This window comes from Aquarana catesbeiana, linkage group LG11 (assembly GCF_042186555.1).
Source record: "Aquarana catesbeiana isolate 2022-GZ linkage group LG11, ASM4218655v1, whole genome shotgun sequence".
Classification (NCBI taxonomy): Eukaryota; Metazoa; Chordata; class Amphibia; order Anura; family Ranidae; genus Aquarana; species Aquarana catesbeiana.
This window is the reverse complement of record NC_133334.1, coordinates 108,309,096-108,326,428: the sequence shown is the minus strand read 5'-3', so window position 1 is coordinate 108,326,428 and position 17,333 is coordinate 108,309,096. Positions and strand designations below refer to the sequence as shown.

General features: G+C 42.2%; 1 protein-coding gene across 2 annotated transcripts in view; it reads left to right on the top strand.

Annotated features, from left to right (window-relative positions):
• Nucleotides 1-17,333, top strand: part of LOC141112231 (uncharacterized) — a 40,283-nt gene that overhangs the window by 9,850 nt on the left and 13,100 nt on the right. For both annotated transcript variants that reach the window (XM_073604853.1, XM_073604852.1), the window contains exons 2-3: nucleotides 3,750-4,099; nucleotides 16,216-16,318. In XM_073604853.1, the coding sequence (XP_073460954.1) occupies nucleotides 3,750-4,099; nucleotides 16,216-16,318 (453 nt within the window). The remainder of the gene's footprint in view (nucleotides 1-3,749; nucleotides 4,100-16,215; nucleotides 16,319-17,333) is intronic.

Here is a 17,333-nt window from a genome sequence, read left to right as displayed (position 1 = left end):
CAAAAAAACATTGATCTCTACTTTCCAGGTAAAAAAAACTTGCAGTGTTTACATCATGATGTCGCTTACAGTTTCCCAGGGTCATAGAGATGGCCGGGGACCATCCGTCCATGGGCAGCTCTATTGTAATCCAGCACCGAATCGCATGGGAGAGCCCAGAAAGACACCGGGGGGTAAATGGCCTGCCATCTTCTGGGACCTGTAAACTGCCCCAGAAGGCTGCAGGGGAAGGAGGGAGGGCAGAACTTCTAGGAGGGGGGGCAGAACTTCTGGCTCAGTTCACTGCAGCGAACTGAACCAGAAGTGGGAGTGGGTACTTGTCAAATCCAGGTACCTGCCCCCCCCAAAGGGTGCCAAATGTAGCAGCGGAGGAGGGAGGAGGCAGACAAGCGGAGATTCCCCTTTTGGGTGGAGCTCCTCTTTAAGGTTATCATCTTATCGGTATTAATATGTTAAAGTATTGACATTGATGTAAGTAATTTGGTTCCCGGGCACTATATGTCACACACCACATGGTAGCAAAATAGAGTCCCTAAAAAATTCTAATGTAACTGTGTGCCTTGGAAACCATGATTCACGGACAGTATCCCTGTTTTTAAAACCCCCATGTTTCTGTGCAGTAGAGCAGAGGTCCCCAACCTCTGGGCTGTGGACTGGTACCGGTTCGTGGCCTGTTGATGACCAGACCACCCAGCAGGAGGTGAGCGGCTACCACGGTCCGCACAGGCCTGTCGCAGACTGTGGTCGCCACTTCCCCCTTGCTGTGTGGTCATGCCTGTGTGTCTTCTCCCGTCTCTTCTGCCCACCCACCCAACTATGTATTCTTATCAGCATGGCAGGGAGTGGGAGGAGCTGCAGATCGAAATGGAGATCTCCTCTCGCCCCTTGCCCTGCTGATAGGATGACATCATCGGCCAGGCGGGTGGAGGAGCCGGGAGAGGACACACAGACTGATAACAGCCTCTGCCCTGCCAAAGGTTGGAGTCCTGTGCAGGGGAGGCAGAGCTTGGAATGGGGAAGTGTGATGTTACAGAGGAAAGAAAAGGGGCAGACTGCAGGGCACTGTGATAGAGGAGGCTGTAATTGCTAGGGGCACTGTAATATAAAGGGGACTGCACTGTAATCATTACAGTGCCTCTTTGCAGCGCAGTCCCCTTTATATCACACCCCCCCTTTACATTACAGTGCCCCCTTTACAGTGCGGTTTCCTTTAAAATGGCAGTGTCCCCTTTACATCACAGCTCCCCTTTACATTACAGTGCCCCTTTACAGAGCAGTCCTCGCTACAATAATATACCAGGTACTGCACTCTAAAGGGGCACTGTAATGTAAAGGGGGGCTGTGATGTGAAGGAGAACTGAGGATATTGTGGGGCTGCTTTAAAGGGGGAACTGTAATGTAAGGGGGGACTGTGCTGTAAAGAGGGTTGTGGTATGAAGGGGGCTGAGGACAGACTCCGTGAATATCTGATCCCCTGACCACCCCTCCCCCAGTCCCTGGGAAAATTAGCTGCAATAAGCCAGTCCCTGGTTCGGACTGCTGCAGTAGAGTACCTTTTCTTCATTGGCTATAGATGTAGGATAATGAGGTCATAAGCTGTCATTATTAATCGACCTTAACATTTGTTTTAGAAGATGCTTTTAGTACCCTCCAGCCTTTGTCACCATTTCTGACTTCATCCAACCTTATTGGTTTGAGATTAGGTCACACATTCTAGTTACTATGTAGTTTCTGATTGATGTCTGTAAACAACCATGCAGGTTGATATTCATTCATCAATTTTGCTTTTAAAAGGACTCAACAAAGAGTTGAGTTTACATTCTGAATAGGAAATACACTGTTCTTTTCAGCAGCACATACAGCATTTGACATAGAAGGGTGAACCCAGCATTTTACAGAAAACACTGAAATATACGCCTTCACCATTGCCCAAAAGGAACATACCAAAACAAGGTCCTATCACTGTCATACCAGCTCAAATTTTGGGATCAATATTAGTGGAAGCCAGTTAAACTACCAGTATGTTATGGGGCAATGGGAACAAGCCAACCAGAGTACTCAGGGGAAACTTTGCCAAACATTGGGTGTACTTTCAATCTCCATGCAGATAGCACCCCTGTTAAAAACTGAGCCCCTAGCCCTAGCTCTGGAAGGAGACTGCCTTCTTCTTGCCTTCAACAATCTACTAAAATCTCTAGTTGACCTTTTCCCATATAATGTGAATATATTTATTTTTTTGCTGGATTCAGCCATGGAATACTTGGCGTCAGAATATTTATGTCTTAGAATGCAGAGTCCGGATGCACCTAGATCATCAAATTTATCTATAATTTATGTTAGATGTAAACATGGAGTGCGGCTGCTGCGCTTCATTTTCATAGTAGAAGATTTAGAGTTTGTTATCATGGATAAGTCATTTCTAGCTGTCATCGCTATGTGAAGGCAGTGAACACTAATGTGGTGCAACATTGCTCACATTTACACATATGATTGCATTCCTCACTGACAGGGGAGGTCAAGACAAGTCAATGGCTAATGACAAAGTAGCACGACCAACTCATTATTAGAATAACAGGCTATTATGGGAAGGTATGGAAGGGTACCAAGTCCTGCTGGTTGTTGAGGGCAAACTTATTCTAGGATGAGTTTTATGAACTGAGGCATGTGACATTTACTAACTGGATACAATTTACAGATTGGCAAAGTATATGTGCTTTACTGTATGTAGTCACTACTCAGCTGATTGCACATTATGTACATGATTTAATTCACTGTAAAAATTAAGCTTAAAGTTTACTGACACTTTGGAAGAAGAGATTCAAGAATGAATGCACTATATTTGTAAAGTGCACCCTGCATAACCCCCCCCCCCCAACAAACTACTATTTATTAACCCCTCCCCCCATGTTAAACCAATAGGGAAACACACACAAAAAAATACCATTACAATTTAAAATAAATAAACCTCATATTAAGGCTATTGACTAGATCTTTAACCTCCCCAGAAGGCCGCAGTAAAGCTAATTATTTCTGCCAGTGTCTAAGTCAGTCTTTCTCAACATTTCTACCCCAGAGGAACCCTTAAAATAATTCTCAGATCACGGGAAACCCTTGCTAAAACCAATTCTCTGGGGATTAGTGGAAAAAATGCCCCTAGCATCGGTGGCCAGTTTAAAAAAATGATCCCAGTGGTGGTCAGATTGCCACCTTTGCAAACAGCTAAAAATATCATTGATGTCATGCAGCTGGATCTGTCAAGAGGCATTGCCCTATAACTATTCAGGCACCATCAAATGGAAGGTAAACTAGCCACAGTTCAAGGAACCCCTAGCAACTGCTATAAAAACTTTAGCTGAGAATGGCTTGTCTGGGTGAAGCAGCGGGAAGCAAGGGTCTAAGTTAGGTATTTTTTACTATTCACTGGTAATGTCTGTGTTTTTTACTAGTTGATTTACATGTGGAGGCAGAGGGGCTACTGAATAGAGGAGCCTTGTTTTTTGATACTAAGTCCATTTTAAAGGCTAATGCTAGCCAAACATGGGACAATCATTCAAAGTTAGTTAAAAGTGGTTGGAGCAGTTAATTATAAAAATAGTCAAATGCATCATGAGAACCTACCAACAACCATTTATATTCAGGTTAACTTTATCGTTGTTATTTTTTATTTCTTATTATTTTATTAATATTCTCTATAACATTGACTATGTAAAATGTAGACCATCAGTAATGTATTCTGTTTGCCTTTGCAGGATAAATTGGACCACAGCACAGCATTTGCAAACAACACTAATCACACCGTTGCATTGTTGGTACAGCCTTTGTGTCACGGTCTTCAGCAGACTAATTTTGTGTGGACAGACTCAATGACGGATGGTCAGTTCGAGAACTTCCGATTTGGCATTGGCCTCAGCATAGATAGCACATCCAACAACAAGATTGCTAAAGAGACTTTAGCATCCCTCCTGAAGGTGCGGGGCACAGACCAAGTATATGTTACACTAACTGCAGAGACCAATCAGAGTGGTGTTGCTCTGGTCATCACCTCATGCAAAGTTGTGAGCAAGAGGAATACTACTAGGTTATATTTTATTCAAGATGGGTAAGAGCCTTAAATTCCATATTGAGGACCTTGTCACAAATCAAAGATATATCAAATATTTAATAATTTATTTGGTTGAAATTATGGATTTACCCAAAATAAAAGTAAAATGAATAGTGTATAGCCACAATCATATCTGGCTTATTTGCAATAATTGAACTACAGTATATGGTATCTATTTCTAATGACTGAATGTGAAAGTTTTGTTTCATTAGTAGTAACAAGTTGAATATTGTAGTTTAGTTAATAACAAGTAAGGCTTCATGCACATGGGATTGCACAATGTAAAATGTAAGCATATACAGACATAAACACATGTGTATGGATGTACTGTATGCCCCTGGAAGCAGTTACATTCCAGGGTCTTATATCCGTAAGTATGCACGTGATTACACATGTATGAGCATATACCCATAAACAACCATTGATTTCCATGAACAGCAGCACCTGTGGCTCCCAGGAGGCAAACTACACCCACATTTTACGTTGTATGGTCCCAGGTGCCATTGTACATCAGGCCTAAATGCGGGATAAACTGTTACATTAAAATAACCTCAGGTCACCAAAATGATACTGAATATTTATTAGGTGGTTTACAAACAGCAACGTGATGTGACTGTGGGCTGACCTCGGTAGTCCTGCCACCTCATGCCATGGCCTTTGTTGGGTAAGCAGAAATCCAGCCCTGTGTAGGAGTGATAATTTAATTTTTTGAGCCATATCAGTTTTCATTTTTAGGCTGAAATTACCAAATCTGCACAGCGTCAGACATTGCTGAATCTGAGTTACGTTTCCAGGTTGCACTAAAGTCTATTTGATGGGCACAGTGGCAGCATTTGATGGGGCACAGTGGCAGCGTTTGATGGGCTCAGTGGCAGAGTTTGATGGTACAGTGGCTGTGTTTGATGGCACAGTGGCTGCGTTGGATGGGCAGAGTGGCTGCATTTGATGGGCAGAGTGGCTGCAATTGATGGGCACAGTGGCTGCTTTTGATGGCACAGTGGCTGCGTTTGATGGGCACAGTGAGGCTGCAATTCATGTTTTTTTTTCACAATTTTTCAGTTTGTTTGCGCCCCCCCAAAAATTTGAGCACCATCCGCCACTGTTGGCGAGATTCTGGAAAAGTCCTGGAGGCGAGCATGGTAGGTGGTGACGAGCAAGCTAGAGAGCAGTAGGTCTTGAGAGGAACGAGGAGAACAATTAGGTTGGTATTTTGAGACTAGGCTAGTGATTTATCTGGGGGCTAAATTGTGGATGGCTTTGTAAGTTGTTAGTATTTTGAATATAAATTATTGGGTAAGTGGAAGCTAGTGGAGGGATTGACAGAAAGGAGTAGCAGACACAGAGCGATTGGTAAGGTGGATGAGTCTGGTAGCAGCATTAATGATGGATTGAAGGGGGATAGCCTATGTAGAGGTAAGCCAATGAGAAGAAAGTTGCAGTAGTTGAGGCGGGAGATGACCAGGGAATGAATTAAGAGCTTTGTTGTGTCATTGGTTACAAAGCGGCATATTTTGGAGATGTTGCGGAGGTTGAGGCGGCAAGATTTGGACAGTGATTGGAGGTAGGGCTTAAAGGAGAGTCCAGGACTACACTTAGAACCTTGGCGTGTGGGGATGGGCTGATAGTTGTGTCATCGATTTTGACAGAGAGATCAGAGCAAGAGGCATGTGATGGAGGAAAAATTATAAGTTTGGTTTTGGATAGATTGAGTTTGAGGAAGTGGTATGACATCCAGACTGTTAGTAAATTAGTAATATGGGAGGAGACTGAAGGAGTAAGCTGAGGGGTAGAGAAATAGATTTTGGTTCGCCAGCGTAAAGATGGTTTTTGAAGCCATGGGAGGCTATCAGCTGACCCAGGGAAGAGTTGTAGATTAAAATTAGGAGAGGCCCAAAAACAGAACATTGGGGGACCCCAACAGAAAAAGGAAGAGGAGAAGAGGAATTTGAATTGTAAGTAACGCTAAAGGTGCAGTTGGATAAGTAGGAAGAGAACCAGCGAAGAGCACAGTCACAGAGACCAACGGTGTGGAGTTTTTGGAGGAGGAGGGGGTGGTCAACCGTATCAAAGGCAGCAGAAAGGTCCAAGTGTAGGAGTACAGAATAGTGTCCATTGTTTTGGCCGTTAGTAGATCGTTTGTTAGATTTAGGAGAGCAGTTTCTGTGGAGTGTTGAGGACGAAATCCAGACTTATGGGATCAAGAAGGCTATTCTTGACAAGGCGGTCACTTAGTCGGTTGTATACCAGACGTTCAAGGAGTTTTCATAAAAAGGGGAGCAAGGAGATGGGGCATAGGTTGTTAAGATTGGTTGGGTCCAGTGAAGGATTTTTAAGTACGTGGCTGACTAGTGCATGTTTTAGAGAGTTGGGGAAGATGCCAGAAGGGAGGGAGAGATTGAAAATGTGGGTTAGAGAGTGTAGAATAGAGTCAGAGAGTGAACATAGCATTTGCAAGGGAACAGGATCCAGAGAGCAGGTGGTTAGCTGGGATTGAATGAGGGAAGTAATGATTGTACCCGTGGGCATGAAGTGTAAAACGTGGAAGGTATCTGAACAGCAGAGATCTCCTCACAAATTGTTTCACTCTTTTGTTTGAAGTGATTGGCAATCTCCTGTGCAGTGAGTGAGTTAGTAGGTGGAGGCAGTGGAGGAAGAAGTAGAGAGTTGAAGGTAGAGAAGAGTTGACGGGGAGGGGATGATAAGTTGTTAATGAGAGTGATAAAATAGGTCTGATTGGCAGTTAGAAGGCAGGAATTGTATTTTTGGAGGGCACTAACAGATGAACTGATACATGACAGGATTATATGTGGTATCTACAATGATGCAGTTCATGCTCAGTTGTTAAGGGAGAAAGATTTGACACTGGAATCAGCCATCAGAATATGTATGTTGTTTTAACATTCCGAAAAGGGCCACTAAAGAACTAAAAAGAGAGGCAAAAGTGATTGCAGTGCAACAGAACAAAAGACAATGTAGCAACTGTGGTAGTGCAACAAGTGTCTGACTTTTAACAAAAGGTGTAACAAATGGAATAATTTTTCAAAATGTTGTAGGTCCAAGCCTCAAAATAGAGGTGCGTGGATGATACAATCTAGTCATGCTAAACAGCAAAATGTGCACAGAATTAATGGCTTTTGCATCAAGAGCCCTCACTGAGACTGAAGAACGCAATGCACAAATTGAGAAGGAATTATTGGGACTGGTATTTTCCTGTGTAAAATTCCACGATTATATCTATGGCCGTCCTGAGACTGTGGAGACGGATCATCAGCCACTCATAACCATACTGAGAAAACCCCTGCACACAGCATCTGCGCGCATCCAGTGAATGATGCTAAAGCTTCAATGCTACCACCTGAATGTTATTTGTAAACGAGGCCGTGTACTATTTGTTGCTCTTTCACGTGCATATCTCCCCACTTCTGATAACTCTGGAGCTATTGAGGATTATGATGTGTTGGCTCTGGATGGGGTGTTGTCATCCAGAAAGATTCAAGAACTTAAGCAAGAAACACAGGCAGCGCCTCATCTACATCATTCTCATAAATCATCATGGCTCCTTTAAGGAAATCCCACATGACATCCTACCATTCTACTCTATGAGGGATGAGTTGACAGTGGATGATGGATTAATCCTGCGTGGTCAGAGATATGTAATCCCTCACTCTCTCCAGAAATACTACTTGTCACAGCTCCATCAAGGTCATACTGGCATTCATTCCACTAAGCGAAGGGCACGTGAAACCATGTTTTGGCCCACTACATACACTGACATTGAAAGAGAAGTTTCCAGATGTGCCCCGTGTCATGCTCTATGACAGCACCAAATGAGAGAACCTTTAACTCTCCACTAAATACCTGACAAACCATGGTCTATCACAGCAGCTGATATATACCTGGTCTTGGTAGTCTGGCTGGTGGGAATTTGATGTCCTCCCAAACACTTCCAGTAACACAGTAATAAGGACATTAAAGCGGATATTCTTTACACATGGAATTCCCTATCAATTGATGACTGACAATGCAAAATAATTTTTCAGTAGAGAATTCAAGAACTTTGCTCACCAATGGGATTTTCAGCACTTCACTAGCAGTCCCAATTACCCTAGATCCAATGGTCTTACAGAGCGTAGTGTAAGGTCGGCCAAGCATCTCCTAGAACAGTCATGTCCAAAGTCCGGCCCGCGGGCCATTTGCGGCCCGCGACCCGGTGTTATGCGGACCCCCACTTGCTAATTGCTTCTATTACTATTGTGGCCCCCACAGGCTATGGATGAGCCCGGTTTTTTAATATGTTCTTACCCCCTGAGTGCCGCTGATAAGCTGGTGTGTTGTTGGCCGTTGAGAAGATGACAGCGCGCCACAGCCAATAACAGACACTAAGTCATTTCAACCGCTGCAGAGCTCTCAGTGACTCAGTGCCTGTGATTGGCGGCGGTAATTGGCTGCGGCGCTGCGCGCTGTCAGCATCCTAGCGGGCTCGGGCACACTGACTGAACACGCCCGACGTCATCCCTGTGAGTGTCAGTGAGAGGCGCTCAGGGATTTCTCAGGGGATTTTCAGATTAGATAAGTACAGAAGATATATATTTATCATATATTTTATAAAAACGAGCTCATCCTTGTGGGGGCCACAGAAAAAAATTTAAAAAAGCTCATCCTTGTGGGGGTCTATAGAAAAATATAAAAAAACAGCTCATCCTTGTGGGGGCCTGAGAAAAATTTAAAAAAACAGCTCATCCAAGTGGCGGCCTGAGAAAAATTTAAAAAAACAGCTCATACAAGTGGCGGCCTGAGAAAAATTTAAAAAAACAGCTCATCCTTGCACGGGGCCACAGAAGAGATAAGGGCCCAGAGAGACCAAAAAAAAAAAAAATTGCTCATCCTTGCCCTGATCGGAGCCTAGGGGCCACAAAAGTGATAAAGGCCAGATTTCTCAGAGGATAAAGTACAGGAAATATATATATCCAAATAACTCATCCTCAGACTCTTCACCACACACAGCCACAAAAGGTAGGAAAATACTTGTTGGGCAGTGTATTAGTGTATCGGACGAACACACTTAGACCAAAACCTCTGGAAATTTCTAAAATGGCGACTGTAAATAATAGAAGGAAAGTTGACAGTGAGGGCCGCCGCTTCCAGGACAGGTGGAAAGTGGAATATTTCTTCACTGAAATAAGGAATCACTGTGTTTGTCTGATATGCCAAGAGACTGTGGCTGTTTATAAGGAATTTAATGTCAAGAGACACTACCAGTCGTGACATAGCACATACGACAAGCTAACAGGGCACGACCGCAGTGAAAAGTTGAAGCAACTTGAAGCTGTTTTAATGTCGCAACAGCGATTTTTTACAAGAGCCGTGAGTCAAATGAAAATGCCACAAAGGCAAGCTATGAGGTGGCAACGTTAATTGCTAAAAATTGCAAATCTTTTGCTGAGGGTGACTTTATCAAAGAATGCGTTATGAAAATGGTTGAGAATATCTGTCCCGAGAAAAAGCAAGAGTTTGCCAACATTTGCCTGGCTCGTAACACTGTAGCACAGAGAATTGAAGAGATTTCATCAGATATTAAGAGACAGTTGACATCCAAAGGAGTGGATTTTGACTTCTTTTCAATAGCCTGTGATGAAAGCACAGACCTATCTGACACGGCTCAGTTGCTGATTTTTATGAGAGGGGTGGACAATGAAATGAATGTGACTGAAGAGCTACTTGACCTCCAGAGCCTTACGGACCAAACAAGAGGAAAAGATTTATTTGTTTCTGTTAGTTCTGCCATAGACGACATGAAACTGCCTTGGAACAAAGTTCTTGGGATTATTACTGATGGGGCACCTGCCATGGCTGGTGAACGAAGTGGATTAGCAACCCTAATCTGTAACAAGGTGATCGAAGAAGGAGGCAAAGCTATTAAACTCCATTGTATCATTCATCAACAAGTTCTCTGTGCTAAACATCTCAAATATGACCATGTTATGAAACCGGTGGTAAAGACTATTCATTTTATTCTCTCTAAAGCCCTGTGCCACCACCAGTTTAAACAGTTTCTTCTGGACATCCAGGCTGAATATGAAGATGTTGTATATCACAACGATGTAAGATGGCTCAGTCGGGGGTCTGCACTGCAGCGTTTCTACACTCTCAGAAAGGAAATCGGAGAATTCTTGGAAACAAAGGGACAATCGATGCAAGAACTATCTGATCCTATTTGGCTGGCTGATTTGGGGTTTCTAGTTGACATAACAAAGCATCTGAATGTACTGAACACAAGTCTTCAGGGGAAAGATGCAGCAGTGAACCAGCTTTATTCACACCTCAAAGCCTTTGGAACAAAGCTGCAACTTTTCATAAGGCAGTTGTCACAAACACAGCCCAACACTATCCATTTTTCAGCGTTGCAGGAAATAATGAACAGTTTTCCACAGGACAATATCTGTGCACAAATGAGCAAGTATACAGCAGACATCACATCTCTGGCTGGGGAGTTTAAACGGCGCTTTCAGGATTTTGCAGCTATTGAAAATGAGATAAGCCTTTTCTCCTCTCCATTCTCTGTTGACCCCGATAATGCTCCAGATCAGCTGCAGCTCGAGCTCATTGAGCTGCATTGTGACAGTGAGTTACGCAGTCGTCACCAACAGCTCTCTCTTGTAAACTTTTACCGCCAACTGGATAAGAGCAGGTTTCAAGAGATTCGAACATTGGCTAAGAAAATGCTGAGCTTGTTTGGCTCAACATATATGTGTGAGAAGATATGAACTTTAGCTATGAACTTTAACAAGAACCGCGTGAGGACAAGACTAAATGACTCTCACCTGCGGGACATTTTGCGCATTAGAAACACAGCCTTTGACCCAGACCTAGCCTATGTTCTGCAGTCCAGATCCCAGTTTCACCCTTCACATTAGTGCAGGCAATTTTTTTTTTTCAATTGAGATGAATATATTGTAAAATCTCAGTTAATGTCAGTTGGTCTAAATCAGTTATGAATATTATATTTGGACACAAGATGTATACTTGGTGTTATGTTCCTGTTCAAATTTTTTTTAACTTAAAAGTTAACAACCTTTATTATAATATGTAATGTACTTTACAATGTTCCTGACATATATTTCAGCTTCCTGGATTTGTTTTCATCTGGCCTTCAGATATGAAAGGCAGAGTGATTTAACACCTGTTTAGATTTGTTATCTTTGTGACGAAATGAAAAGTATGCAGTTTGCAATAAAGTTTGCATAAAATATTTAATTTGCATTTCATTTTAATGGTTCGACGAACGTCAGGCAAAATGGTCGTCCCTCAGCCATGTTCACTTCATGAAATCTGGCCCTCTTTGAAAAAAGTTTGGACACCCCTGTCCTAGAGCATTTGTTCTAAACTCCTGTCCTCAGGGCCCACTAACAGGCTAGGTTTGCAAGATAACTGAAATACATCACAGGTGATATCATTTGCTGCTCAGTGATTGGAGTATTCTAGTCTGCATCTACCTAAGGTAATACATAAATCGTGGCCTGTTAGTGGGTCCTGAGGACAGGAATTGAGAATCACTGTCCTAGAGGAATGTGCATGTGTTGGTTCTGACATTTATTCAACCTTACTCAACCTCTACAACACACCTAGGGATGGCATGCTTTCTCCGGCACAATGTTTACTATCACGATGAACCTGGACTTCGATTCCCATGGTCCCATCCTGGCTCCTGCTAAGAGTTGAGACTGATGTTCAGGCTGCTTTATTTACACTCAGGCAAAAAGGAAAGATAAGCCATGACAAATCGGCCAGACATCTTTCTCCTCTGGAGCCTGGGCAGGTGGTAAGGATGGAGACAACCCGTGGGTTTGACAAACTGGCCACGGTTCATGGAAAGGCCTGCCAACCAAACAGCTATGTTGTCCATTCTGATGGTTAGACCTATGTAAGGAACCGCCGTCACCTCCTACAGTTACCTGAATCATACTGTACTGCCGCTGCCCATGTGCTTATGATCACTTCAGGACCCCAAGCACAGCCATCTGCTGCTTTGCGAATTGACGCTTCCATAAAACGGATGTAACACACAACCACAACAAAATTATGATGGCAACAGGCAAGAGGTTTCAGACTCGCAAGCCCCACGAGTCGTTACTCGATCTGGAAAAGTGTGTAAACCCAATCCTAAGTTCCAAGACTTTATCACACACTGACTTTTACTGAGCATTTTTTTGTTTTATATTTCAGTTTGTTATTGTTCTGTGCCATTCTGCACTCCTTGTTGGTACTTTATTACAATTTAGTTATATATGCATATATTTTCTTTAAAAGGGGAAAGATGTACAATATGTAAGTGCTGCAGATTTACATAGAGGTCTGAGGACCTGGGGGTGGGAACAAGAAGTAGGAAGTTATGAAGTGAAACTAAAAAAGGCTTAGATGCAGCTCAATGTTGGCTGGAAATAAAGGTTCATCTGACGATTCATCATTGCTTCCACAAAATCTACAATGGGTATATGTGAGGGTTTACAACCACTTTAATAGATCTACTGCCAGAAATCTGTCATTTTACAGATGATATTTTTATGATTTTTATACATGTAAATGAGACCAATTATATAAATAATAGTAATAACGAATGTTCTTTTACACACCATTATACATGATGACAGCCACACAATACACAATGGTTCTATTTTCTGCTCCTTGTCACAATGGCATGCCAGTCTACACTATGAGTTGGATGACTCATTAAAACAATGCAGCATAGTGATATCCCATCTCAAAAGTATATACAGTGCCTTGAAAAAGTATTCATACCCCTTGAAATTTTCCACATTTTGTCATGTTACAACCAAAAACGTAAGTGTATTTTATTGGGATTTTATGTGATAGACCAACACAAAGTTGCACATCATTTTGAAGTGGAAGGAAAATGATAAATGAGTTTCCAATTTTTTAACAAATAAATATGTGAAAAATATGGCCTGAGTCAATACTTTGTAGAACCACCTTTCGCTGCAAGTCTTTTTGAGTATGTCTCTACCAGCTTTGCACATCTGATATTTTTGCCCATTCTTTTTTGCAAAATAGCTCAAGCTCTGTCAGATTGGATGAAATTACCATGGGCCTCTTGGCTGCTTCTCTGATTAATGCTCTGCTTGCCCGGCATGTCAGTTTAGGTGGCCAAGTCTTGGTAGGTTTGCAGTTGTGCCATAGATCTTTCCATTTTCGGGTGATGGATTGAACAGTGCTCCGTGAAATGTTCAAAGTTTGGGATATTTTTTTATAACCTAACCCTGCTTTATACTTCTCCACAGCTTTATCTCTGACCTGTCTGGTGTGTTCCTTGGCCTTCATGATGCTGTTTGTTCACTAAGGTTCTCTAAAAAAAACCTCTGAGGGCTTCACAGAACAGCTGTATTTATACTGAGATTAAATTACACACAGGTGGACTCTATTTACTAATTAGATGACTTCTGAAGGCAATTGGTTCCACTAGATTTTACTTAGGGGTATCAGAGTAAAGGGGGCTGAATATAAATGCACGCCACAGTTTTCGGATATTTATTTGTAAAATATTTGGAAAACCATTTATCATTTTCCTTCCACTTCACAACTATGTGCCACTTTGTGTTGGTCTATCACATAAAATCCCGACCCCTTACCACCTGATCAGCTGCCAGCCAATGACAGCTGATCATGTGATGTAAACAGAGCGGGTAATCGCCTATTTTTTCTCCTCATGCTGACAGCGTAAGGAGAAAAAAAAAAGCCGATCACCGCCGGCCATGAGATGGACATTAGTCTCGATCATGGAGAGCTACTGCCAGCTCCTCAGTGCCCACCTGTGCCACCTAACAGTGCCACCTAACAGTAGACAACGGTGCCGCCTACCAGTGCCCACAGTGCCACCTATCAGTGCCCACAGTGCCACCTATCAGTGCCCACAATCAGTGCCTCATCAACAGTGCCACCTATCAGTGCCCATCAGTGTCACCTACCAGTGCCTATCAGTGCACCCATCAGTGCCAACTATCAGTGCCCATCAGTGCCATCTATCAGTGGTACCTATCAGTGTCCATCAGTGCCACCCATCAGGGCCAATCAGTGCCATCTTATCAGTGGCCATCAGTGCCACCTTATCTGTGCCCAGCAGTACCGCCTTATCTGTCCCCATCAGTGCCTCCTTATCTGTGCCTATCAGTGCCACCTTAACTGTGCCTATCAGTGCAGCCTATCAGTGCCCACCAGTGCAGCCTATCAGTGCCCACCAGTGCCGCCTCATCAGCGCATATCAATGAAGGAGAAAAATTACCTGTTTGCAAAATTTTATAACAAACTATGAAACTTTTTTTTTTTTTTTCAAAATTTTCTTTTTTTGTTTGTTTAGCAAAAAATAAAAACCCCAGCTGTGATTAAATACCACCAAAAGAAAGCTACATTTGTGTGAAAGAAATGATAAAAATTTCATTTGGGTACAGTGTTGTATGACCGCGCAATTGTCATTCAAAGTGTGACAGCGCTGAAAGCTGAAAATTGGTCTGGGCAGGAGGGGGGTTTAGGTGCTCAGTAAGCAAGTGGTTAAGTTGGAATTTATATTTTGGAAAATCACCAACATTGATCAATTGTTTGCTTTAGGATCATTATTGTAATTGTACAAAGGTCACTGTAAGAATTTGCAAATGGAGAATGCCTGAAATTCTTTTACAAATTTTGCTTATTTACGGATTCCTTTTGGGCTTCTTCTGTTCCCTCGCCATAAGCTTACTGCTTATCAGTGGCGTCGCTAGGGGGTGGCTTTTGGGGCTATAGCCCCGAATCTGGGGCCCATAGCCCCGAGTCTCGGCAGTGGTCACCAAGGGGAGGGGAGGCTCTCTGGGGACCCTAATGTAAGGGGGGGGGGGGCTCTCTGGGGACCATGATGCAAGGGGGAGGCTCTCTGGGAAACTCTGATGTAAGGGGGGCTTTCTGGGGAGATAGATAGGATAGATATACACACACATACACACATACATATTACTGTATATACATGTGTATGCCCGCCCAAGCGTATGACTTTCTTTACTACGCTGCTATGGGCTCTAGCCCCAGATCTTTTGTAGACCTAGCAACGCCCCTGCTGCTTATTATGTCTTGTTGCTCTTAAAGTCCTACTCCATAGCAGCAGAGGTTTCCACAGCTTGTACTAGTGATGGAGAACAGGCAAAAGACGTGGAACAATTGGCTCAATCATTTTTGTATCTTTGTTATAAATCAGAGGCTCTGGATGTTCTAAATATGCGTGGACTGATGCAAAGCAGACACCCAAAATCAGAGCTTGTAATTAGTTATAAGCAAGAAAGAATGAGAGGTGCTGAATATGCAACCTTTTGTAAAAAAGACATCTTAAGTGTTCTTGCACACTATACTGATGTATGAATGCCAGATCTTTCTGAGAGAAAGATCCTGCCCCAAAAAAATCATGTATGGTGTGTATATGAACTTATATGCACTTACCTGCATACAAATTCTTCTGGCATCCACAATGCTAAATATAGGAGTTGTGATTAATGCGCGAAAAATAGTGACCAGTATTTGTATTTTTTTTTTTTACTTATGTGGTGCTGTTTTACTAATATTTATGCACATGTGTTTATAGGCTCATTAAAAGCAATAGGCTGCATTAAGAGCAATAGAAAAAAAATGCCTAAAAAAACGCTAAAACAAGGAAATACGAGCATAGCATTATCCTTTCTTCTGACAATTTATATCTTGTCTGGTAAACGTGTGCTGGTGTAAAAATACACAGACAGATCAGAAAATCAAAAATTAGGGTGACTGCCCTGAAACAGATTTTCTTTATGAACTTAGATGTTTAAGTACTTCTAAGCACTAGTTATTTCTAAAATGCCCAATGACGCCATGAAAGCTTTTGACTATATTTGGTCTACTATATGATGCAGTAGGAAGTTGTGCTGTCACATAGCCCAATGTTGTGGAGAGGCAAGCAGATACAATTGGTGACCAGCCTGGGTACTGGGTTTGTATGTTAGCTGCCCTCCCACTGCAAAAAATAAAAATGATTTTGAACTGACAGTTGGTGGTATTTTGTGGTTCCAAACGCTTACAATGCCTGTTTGTTGCTCTGATTCCAGGTGCTTAGATAAGAAAACAGCGGAGAAAATAACTATGGAAGACAATAAGATGGTGTTTACATTGAAACTCTCAGGAGTAACCCATGTTCCTGGCTCCTCCATGGTAAGTGGGACCACTTGTATTGGTCACCTAAACCACAACATTTTTATTTTATAATTCTAATGTGAGAAAGGGTTAGAGCCTCTGTCATATGTTATTGCCTATGCCCTCTTTTGGGAGATTTCCTCTTATGTTTCTGTTCTGGTGACCACAAAGAAAGGGAGGTGAATCTCTCCATTGGGGACCCAGAACAATTAAAGCCCTGAATAGGTTCTAACCTCTCCCTAACTGTTTTTTCCTAATCCCTATGACCACACAAGCAGTGAGAGGATATCCCCTGAAGTTTACAGAATATATTGTAGACTGTTTTGATGCAATTTTATCACAGTTTGACACTGCACCAATTTTGCCCTCGATTCCAAATCTCTAAGTGTGAACAGGGCCTCACTTCTACCTATGGGTCCCCTTTGAATACAATGTAACTACAGGGCTTCAGTAACAGAGAATAAAACAAATTCTACTATTTACATACCGTAAGTAAATTAGCCCTCTCACTAGTATACTATTACTTTTCCCCTCTACAGCAGTTTCTTTTTTTAAGTGGGAGGAGGGCCGCAGAAAAATTACATTTTATGTGTAAGTTCAGCTTCAAGCATTTCCTTGACAAAATATCATCCATTTGGTATATTATAGTAGGGTATCAATTATATTCCTAAATGGGAATATACTGCTGTCCCCATAAGTATATAAAACTGTTTACACATACACACTGTATATTCCTTTTTTAAAAACGTGTGGGGTTTTTTAAAATTATTTTTTATTTATTTCTTCCAAATAATGAATGCTAAACAAAAAAAAGGTATTTACTATGTACAGTATAATACAGTTTGGTATTTTATATTAAATATTATTAGTATTATTTATTAGAGGTCGACCGATATATCGGCCGATTTTTGGCATTTTTTAATTTTTAATCGCCATTGGTCGATTGTGCTGCAAATTAGGCCGATTCATTTATGCACTAGCCGGTTCACACAGGGGCAATCCAACTTGCGGGGCATCTCAGCATGACCCTGCA